The sequence below is a fragment of the Trichechus manatus genome, unplaced genomic scaffold, assembly GCF_000243295.1.
Source record: "Trichechus manatus latirostris isolate Lorelei unplaced genomic scaffold, TriManLat1.0 scaffold00022, whole genome shotgun sequence".
NCBI lineage: Eukaryota > Metazoa > Chordata > Mammalia > Sirenia > Trichechidae > Trichechus > Trichechus manatus.
In genome coordinates, this window is record NW_004443958.1 from 17,362,969 (window position 1) to 17,372,929 (window position 9,961).

The 9,961-nt window shown below is 45.7% G+C and overlaps 1 protein-coding gene across 2 annotated transcripts in view; it reads right to left on the reverse strand.

The window, feature by feature from the left end:
- ASAP1 (ArfGAP with SH3 domain, ankyrin repeat and PH domain 1) overlaps positions 1-9,961 on the reverse strand; it is a 312,941-nt gene that overhangs the window by 21,329 nt on the left and 281,651 nt on the right. For both annotated transcript variants that reach the window (XM_023728200.1, XM_023728199.1), the window contains one exon: positions 4,061-4,231. In XM_023728200.1, coding sequence (XP_023583968.1) covers positions 4,061-4,231 — 171 coding nt within the window. The remainder of the gene's footprint in view (positions 1-4,060; positions 4,232-9,961) is intronic.

The following is a 9,961-nucleotide window of genomic DNA, read 5'->3' on the forward strand; positions in this document are numbered from 1 at the left end:
CCGGCGCCGCACATCAGGGCTCAGTGCTGCAGGAGGACCAGGCGTCTCAGCCGGGCGTGGGGAGAGTGCTCCTGTTTTCTGGGCTCCCTGTTCTAATGGACCACCTTCTTCACGTCTTAGCTCAGGGGCAGAGAAACAACCGCTCAGAAGAGGAACAGCCAGCGCAATCATTCGACTGTCTCCTGCCAGAACAATGCGTCACGTGCAGTGCACAGCGAGGGTGACAGGCACAGGCTCACAGCCGCGCACGCTGGTGTCAAAACCTGCTGTTGATTTACCAGCTGCCAGACCCTGGGCACGGCACTTCACCTTTCTGGGTCCCGGTATCCTCATCGGTAAAGTTGAGGTAATCACATTTCCTACCTGGACGGTCTGTGGTTAAGAATTAGATCATGCGCGTAAGCACTCAACATGCCTGGTGCACCATGAGAGAACTTATCAACGCTAACCCTGAGAAATATCACAGGTGCTGACTTCAGACTTCCAGCCTTCAGAGTCTGAGAGGGCAGACTCCTGTATTTCACACCATAGCGCTTGCCATCATTTGTTGTAGCAGCCTCAGGAAACGGATGCAGGTTTCCACGCCGGACTACCATCCATCCCCCCAGCAAAACGCCAGGCTGAGAATACTGCTAACAGCAGCCAATGGGTGTGAGTGCTTTCTATGTTCTGGGCCCTGAGTTTCATGTGTTGTTCTCCTTTAATCCTCACGAGAACTCTCTGTACAATAGAGGGACTATTACAAGCTCTATTTTACAGCTGGAGAAAGTGAGGCACAGAAGAATTAAAAAGTACTTGCTGAGAGTCACAGGGCTACCAAGTGGCAGAGAGGGGATTGGAATCCAGGCAGCACGACACTCAAGTCCACACTGAAGCCCTCTGCTCTACTGACAGAGAAATGGCACATGGCTCCGTGAGGAGTTCACAGTGCATGGGGAAAGACAGGTATGTACACACAACTACTGGGAAGACCCCTATGCCAGACGGGAGTGGAGACGGGGTGGGGGCGGTGCCTGGACCAGGGCTGGTCTCTTAAGCAGGTCACAGGAGAGCAGACCTTGAAGAATGACTAAGCACTCACACAAAGGAAAGAAGGAACAATATTTAGGTTCAGGGCAAGTAAAGAGCAAAGGCTCAGATACGACAGGAGGAAATGTAGACTGGGAACTTGATGTGCCTCACTATGGCAAACGTGCTGTTTCCGGGGGGGCAGTGAGGCTGGGGGAGCTAAGCGGCTACTCCTCCATTACCTCCTGGTCCTGCTGCCCACCCCTCCCTGATCCCTGGCAGGTTTAGGGGAACGGAAGAGCACTGCAAAGCGAGGTGCACAGGCTGCATTAGACTGCAGGCATCCTAGAGACAGGCTGTCTGCGAGTCGGATCCGCTATGTGCATCACCAACAAGCAGGCCGGTCCCTGCCTCTGGCCTCTTAGACACAATGTCAGCAGGAGACAAGGAGAAAACCAAGCAGGGACCACGTCACATAAGGTGTGGACAGCAGGATGAGAGTAACTTAACCTGCCCGACGAGAAGTTTAAGTGTATCCCACAGATGTGCACCAAACCAACACATAGAGAACGGCTTTGGTAACTCCAGAATCACCATTTGGAGTTGTGAGTGACCCCCGAAGTCTGTGACATAGGAGGAATTGTCACTTTTGTGAAGGACAGATTGTGATTTTGTCCTAAAGCCTGGCTGTAGGCAAGAGGCTCTCAGCTGGTCAGAGAAAGCAGCAGATGGCTTAGTGCTCATCCTCCCACGGCTCCAGGGCTCCCACTCACTGTCAGAGGGCAGTGACGCTCAGAAGGTGATGACAACTTTGTTTCTTAGTGAAAATTACCACTACTACCCTCTCCCCCACCAAGAAACAACCAGCTGCGGAGTGATGTGAAAACAGGAAATCTAAGGAAGTGATGATTCTAAGCTAGGAAACAGAGCTTTGGTAAATTTAACTGTGGAATGCTTACATCTGTCATGTGAATGCAGGTACTATCAACTTCACACAGAAATAAAAACCAATTAGACGACAGGATCAAAGTTCAATGAAATTAGAAAAGAAGGTTAATCTGCGGTATGAAAATCTGCACAGGGAATGCAGTGACTTTCGAGAGAATGCTGTCTGGAGTAAATTCCTTTCTGAGGAAAGGCAGGCACTCCTGAAGGCCTCGTCGAGCAACCTCTGTAACCGTCGGGGACTGACTCGCATGCACGTGAGAGCAGGCCTCAACGGTTCTTCCCTGCTTGCTTCTCCGGGGGAGCTGATACATTAACACCCACCTCAAATGCCTCCTCTCTGTGAAGGCTTCCCTTACCCTCCCATGCAGTGACGCTCCATTTTTCAGCAATTCCAGTCTTGACTTCACATGTCTACCCTCACAGTAAAGAACATGTGTTTTAATTAGTTGTTTACATGTCTGTTTCCCTCACTAGACTGTGAACTCCTTTAGCACGTGGGTTGAGAAGGCCAAGCTCTAGGCAGAATAAGTGCCCAAAATAAGGACGTCAAGTCAAAGCGTGAGAGACTCAACACACACCATCACAGACACACAGCTGGCATTAGGGTGCTATGACAGACAGCTGTACCAATCTGCAAATGGGGAACAGAGCTTTTATAACCCCCTCCCAAATTCAGGACACCACATACAAGCTTTTGAAAACCAAAAAATCCACTGTCGTTGAGTCGATTCCGACTCATAGCAACCCTATAGGACAGAGTAGAACTGCCCCATAGGGTTTCCAAGGCTGTAAATCTTTACGGAAGCAGACTACCACATCTTTCTCCCTGGGAGCAGCTGTTGGGTTCAAATCGCTGACCTTCTGGTTAACAGCCAAGTGCTTTAACCATTGCACCACCAGGGCTTCTTATAGGCTTTTAAAGAATCCAGTTCTCAGTTTAAGTACAATTAAAAAACCAAAACCAAACTAACAAACCAAAAAACTCCACAGTGACACTCATTAGAAGGAAGAGGTGAGATGTGTAAACTACCATGCTCATTCAACAAAGCCTGTCTTGAGTGCCCGGCATGTTAGGGGCCAGGACACTGCTGGGCCCTGCGGGACAGCGAGGAAGAGGATTGGTTCTGGCCCTCAGACCTGCGACAGGCTGCTGAAGAGTTCTGGTGAACTAAAAAGGCAGAGAAAGATGGAAGTTGTATTGTATTCCTTATGGCCAGGAATTTGTTACTGCAGTCCATGTCACTGAAGTGGTTGAAGTAACTGACTCCAGCAGTTGACTCATTCCCGAGGGATGACTGAGCACCTACTGTGTGCCAGGCATGGTGCTAGGCCCTGAGAACACAGGTGAGGATGAGAGACAGGGTCCCTGCTCTCATGGAGCTGACATTTTAGTGGGGGAGAGACACCAAAAATACAAGTAGGCACATAGAAATTACCACTGCGATAGGTGCTCTGAGGGAAATGGATTGGCAGGAAGGCCCGTCAGAGAGAAGGATCAAGGAGATGAACATTCACGCAGAGAACTGACACAGTTCCAGTAAGTGGATCGGCCCGAAGGAGGGAAAGAGCAGGATGCACCCACGAATGGAAAGAGGGCCAGGTGGCGAGAGCAGAGGGCATGAGAGGGGCCGCGGGTAAGAGCTGAATTTAACTGAAGCGCAGTGGGAAACCTTTAAGGGGTGTTGGGGAGAAGAATGACCATGATCTGATTTACACCTTAAGAAACCACATTGGCTGTTGTGAAGAGAATGGATTAGTTTGTTCTTCTGAGCCTTTACTCATTAATAAATGAGGTTAAACAATACCTACCTCACAGAGCAGCTATAATGATTCAAAGAGATTTTGTGGGATGCTCAGCACAGTGTCTGGCGCATAAAAAATTCTCAGCACCTTATTAGTATAAATAGTTTTTGATGGTCTTAAGTATTTCTCAAAATGTTTCTTGGTCTGAAGAGGTAGGTACAGTTTTTCTCCATCTCCAAGTCCTCATCCAGCGTGTGTGCCATCTGGCACGTGTTCTGAGTGCACTAACTACCCACTGCCCAGTGGAGCCCACGCACTGCCTGGCCCTGGGCAGCTCTGCCCTGACTTTAAGATGACTTACCCCAAGGAACTGCGCCTTTGTTTGGGGGCCCATGAGGTAGTGGGCTGGGAGGGTCGGACAGGGTTCTCTTGTGTCCGGGTGGTGGGGGAGGAGGCCTCTTCTTGGACAGGGTGGAGCTGCCACTAGAGGTCTGGGAGCTTAGAGGGAGTGTTGAAGGTGGGCCAGTTGGACCTGTAAAGGAATCGGATGGGGCAGGAAGGTTAATCCCAGTCTTGCAGGCACAGCACAGCCAGTACACGATTACTCCCAAACGTCAAAATGTGGTACGATACATAGTGACATAAAAGCAAAAAGGCTGGATGCGGCCAATCCCAGCCATCCAGTCACTCATGAATTAGGTTTTTAAAAATTGCTGGTAAAAAACAATTTACAACAAAGGAAAGAAGAGTATGTGCTTTTAAGGGACAAAATGCTAGTCAACACAATGCTAACGGGTTTAGGTCACCATTTAGGTACAACAGGAAAAATAAAACACACGTTTTAAACAAACAACTCACGGGAATCATCACAAAGTTCTACTGAGGAAGAAGGGACACAGCACCGGCAGCAAACCCAACACAGAAAGAGCGGAGGATGAGCTAAGCCACCAACGGGCCATGGTGTGAGACAGGAAAGCATTCATGTGATAGCGTTTTTCTCTCCACTGAACTTTTTCTTTTAGTTAGCAAACTTTGCTGAAGTTTTTAAAAAATTACTTTTCTCAAGAATGAAGGATCTCATGTACACAGTCACCTCGAAAAAAGAAATTCAAAGATTTTTTTTCCCTCCAATTCTGAATTGTTCTAGAAATCATAAACCACTTATTATATTGGATGCCTGGGCAACAGTTATATAATTTTAAACACTAATTTCTGAAGATTAAAACAAGACTCAGCTTTCTCCGGAGGTAAAAACAGGCGAGTGGTAAGGAAATTAATGGACATAAATATTCTGCATGAGAACATTACTGCAAAAGTTGACTCTTTTGAACTGTTTTAAGAAAAACCAGAATTTGTTTTTAAAAGTTATGGGAGTAGCATAAATTTTATTAGTTTTGTTCACTCAAAGTGACACTGAAGTGACTAGTATGTGCCAGGCATACGCTGGGCACTTTCAGTTATCTCTTTATAAAATATTACCAGGTGTATGGTTTAACTGTGTTCACGGACAATTGTTTCTGCAAGCATTAAAAGAAAATAATTAAAAAGAAAAGAAGGGCGGGAACAAAAAACCGCCAAGAACACTGTCACAGGAGACTAGATACCTGATGACCCAGAGAGGCTCCAGAAGAGCTTTTTACATTCCGCACGTTAAAGAAAAGTTTAATTACTGCTGGCCTTCCTTGCTCAAATAAGCTTTGCCATGTCCCACAATCCGTTTTACCAGTCAGTAACATCACTGACTTAAATCATTATGCCCCTAAGATAGTCTGATTTTCTGAGTAATTACTATTAATCTCAGTAGAACTGTAATCTGCTTTAGGATTAAATGGTCACAGCTATATAATTTATTCTCTCTGGTCTACTGATGTGATACATGATGGAAGCCTTATTGTTACCCCAAATCAACACTGAATCATGGTATCAGTCACTGCGGGTTTCAGAAACTATTTCTGTAACAATAAAGTGATTGTTACGATTGCTTTGCATTTGTACAATGCTTTGTAGTTTTCAAAGTGCACTCATATACGCTAGTCCTCTTGATTTGCCTAACAACTCTGTGAAGTACGGGGGTTGGGTATTACTGTCACCACTTTGCAGCCAGGAGAGCTGGGGCTTGGTGTGATTAAGGTCACATAGTCAGGAGGGGCCGAGCTGGGACACAGCGCAGGTCTCTGGGACTGGCGAAGCATTGCCCATCACATGAAACTCCTGCTCCTGAAAGCCAGGGCAGCATTTCCTGTGCTTGGCATACGAGGAAAACAACCACAACAAACGCTCAGTATTAGGAAGTACAACTTTCCTCTTGGAAATAAATGGATAATAAACAATGGTGAGATTCTCTAGCAATTTCATCTTTATCGCCACCTAGGGACTTTCTGATGCCATGCATCTGAAAGCTCATTCACTCCAGTGCTTGGAATTGGTTGGTTCTGGTTTGAATCCCTCCCTCCTGAGAATCTGCATTTCTAACAAGTTCCCAGGAAGTTATACATAAGAATCACCTGAGAATCTTGTTAAAATGTAGCTTCTGATTCAGTATATCTGGGGGTGTAAATGCAAATTCTCAGCAGGGGTTTGAACCAGAACAAACTGGTTGGAAGCCCTGATGCAATCAGGTTCCAAATCCTGTCTGGAGATAAAAATTGCCAAAGACAAAACGCTACTGGGGCTTTGTCTCCGAGCAAAATTGTATTTGTATGTGATTTCACAGTAAGATAAATGGCTCTAGGAGTGATCAATGAATTGCTCTGTAATCACAAACGATGTAAAATCCAGCCTCTGAGTCACCATTTCAAAAATGAAGGAGCTAATGTTTCATGGGAGCCCTGGTGGCCAAGTGGTTAAGAGCTCGGGTGCTAACCAAAAAGGTCAATCTACCAGCCACTCCCTGGAAACCCTATGGGGCAGTTCTACTCTGTCCTATACGGTCACTGTAAGTTAGAATCGACTTGATGGCAATGGGTTTTGTAATGTTTCACACATCATTAAACACTTGTCTTCCTTCCTTCATATCATCTGTTAAAATCGGTAGTTATTTATGTCTTTGTTTATTGACTGTACACCCATTAGACTGTAATTCTTGAGGACAGTATTCTCACACAGGGCAACAGATCAAAAACTAGGGGGAGGGGAGAGATGGGAGAAGGGGACAGTGCTAAATCTGAAAAGGAATAGTCAATACTATGATATAATTTCATATTTGGAAAACAAACACACAGACCCACCTACTGTTTTATAATAGAAGCTAGAGAAAGGAAGATGCCACAAAATCTTCTTGGCTGGTAGGGCATGAGTTAAAAAAGGCTGAAAAACACTATTAGACACCAAACAGCAGACTTTAAAACTTTCAGGGTTTAAAGAGTTCAGAAGACTTCCAAAATTAGGTTACCAGTCCTTAAACACTAATGGGGACACTCTGTGCAAAACAAATCTGAGTACTGACTCAGGAAAGAACAAAAAGGGATGGCGAGGCAAGATGAATAGGGGGCAGAGGAGATATGGGAGAAGACTCAGACAGCCAATTTTCTCCCTTTTAACTCTGCCAGGGGCCTGTGGAAGTAAGAAAACTTTCCAGACCTCATTTGCCACTAATATTGGCCATTGTGTAAAATTAGCTTCTATTTCTTTTCTTAAAAACATGGTCTAGTCTTCCAAAGCTGCTATAAATAACTTTGAGGTTTAAATAATGAAAGGTCTTCTAAGATGAGGCAGAGTGTACCTCAGCTATTATGAGGGTTACATGTTAGTTTGAGCAGCAGCTGCACATTCAAAGGCGTTGCAATCATCCAGAAAACGTGTTTTCCATCGTGAGAACACAGTCCTCCTCAGCCCTTTGAACAGTGGTGCACAACAGACCTGTGGTTCCAGAGGGGAGATGGACAGCCGCACATTTTTTTTTTTTAAAACAACAAATATTCTTTATTTGGGAAAGGATTTACAAAATTCCTACAAATAGATCCCTAGATAGTGTGTGTTACAGATTATTGGCTGTTTTTAACCGATACTAAAATGTTGAAAATCAATGTCAATTCCAAGGCAATCCAACTGTGAAGACTGACACCTCTTCGCCTATGTACCTGTATATGTATCCATTAATCTCACTGGAAGGAGCGCTGGGGGCACAACGGTTAAGTGCTTGGCTGCTAAGCAAAAGGTCACTGGTTTGAACCCACCCAGAAGCAATGTGAGAGGAAGAGCTGGAAATCTGCTCCCGTAAAGATGAAACCAAAACCAAAACCAAACCCACTGCCGTTGAGTCAATTCCAACTCACAGTGACCCTATACAACACAGGAGAACTGCCCCATAGGGTTTCCAAGGAGTGGCTAGTAGATTTGAACTGCCGACCTTTTGGTTAGCAGCTGAGCTCTTAACCACTGTGCCACCAGTGCTCCCCATAAAGATTACAGCCTAGGAAATCCTAGCGGTTCTACTCTGTCACATGGGGTCGCTATGAGTTGAAGTAGCCTTGACAGCACCTAACAACAACAATAACCTCATTGGACACACATTCATTTTTATATTCAGCCACTATTGGAAAGGGTCCATAAAAACCATTCTGCTGACATCCACTGTAATTCCCCATTCATTCTGGAGGCACTTGCTAGCCTCTGCACATCAGGCACTGAGCCGGGCACCGTGGATGAGGTGCGGGCATTTCCTGTTCCTGTGGCTCCTCTTGCTCCTCCCGTCTCGTGTTCTCTAAGGGCATCCTCCATTTTCTGCTCTACTCCCTCCCAACAACAGTGGCCCTCTCTACAGACGGCCTCCCCAGCCCTGAGCCTGCCCTTGCAGCCTGCCGGGTTCTTCTCCCTCACTTCAAAAATGATCTCCTGGTCATTATATTTGGACATTCTGCTGGTGCCTTCAACTCAAATGGGTCCTCACCTGAACTAACCTGAGCGCAAAGGGCCTCAGAGGTGCCTCTAACTGAAAGCTACACTGCAGAAGTACATTGAGCATGCACCAGAGCTCAGGAAGCTCACCCACATGCCTACGCTGTGCATCTCATAAGCACTGTGCTCACCCTGGCAGCCCACGGGCAGTTTTCAGGCTAAAGTCCTGCAGACTCTCCAATGGTTGCAGCTGCTGCCTCCTGAGCCCCTCCTAGGAACTGACATTTCCCTGTTTACCGAAGCCCCTAATGGGGAAACAACATATTCTCAGACTACAGAGGTGGTTTGAGAAAACCTTACCAGAAAGGACCTTCAACAAGGGAATCTGCCCACTTAGTTCAGAAAAACGGTCCTTCTGGAAAATTACTCACCTACCATTGAAATATATTTATTTATAAAAATCCAATCCTAGAATCACAACTAGCATGCTTTTCAAGCCTCCTCTTCCTCCTCCTCCATTCTCTAGAACTGCCATTTATTGAATGAGTACTATCTGCCTGACGTAAAACTTCATAACTTTGTATATATTACATCTAGAACTCGCCTTGTAAAGTATTAGTATTATCATCATCATCTTTTATTTTAAGGGTAAAAAGACTCAAGGGTCAGGTAAGTGGATGAAGCTGGCCACAGTCACAGCGAATGAGCGGCTAAGCCCAGAGCCCAGCTCCATCTGACTCAAGGCTGGGCTCTCAGCCATGACAACACCCTACTTCTCTCTCTGTGAATGGCAGCTGGTAGTCCCGGTCCAGAAAATGCAGAGACATAACTCCATTCTCACTTCATCTCTGCATCCTCAAGGATCAGCTCAAATGTAGCCTCATCCAGAAGCCGTCTCTAATCCATCCCCTTTGCCTGTGGGGTAACTGCTTCTACTTCCGGACTTCTACAAGGCTTAACGGCATGAAATGTTTTCTACCTTACATTAGAACTATGCTTTCTCTTCCTTTCTGCACTACTTAAGCTTCCTTGGGGTAAGAGCTGTATTTTCTTCCTATGTCCCGGGGGCAGTGTCTGCCACATTCTGGGGACTCAGTGCATGTCTACGGAAACTAATTCACGGTTATATAAGAGAGATGCTTTTTCAATGTCCTTGTACATCTTGTTTTTAGTAAAGCAGAAAACCCAGAGGTCTTCCATGCTGGGAGACCAAATAGAAGTACATCTTTGAAATTTAAAGGAAAAAAAAGACCTAGAAGATAGCTTTAAAAACTATCTTGACCAAAGAAGACATTCAAATGGCCAGCAGACACATGAGGAAATGCTCACGATCACTAGCCATTAGAGAAATGCAAATTAAAACCACAATGAGATACCATCTCACCCCGGCATTACTGGCATGAATCAAAAACACTGGAAATAACAA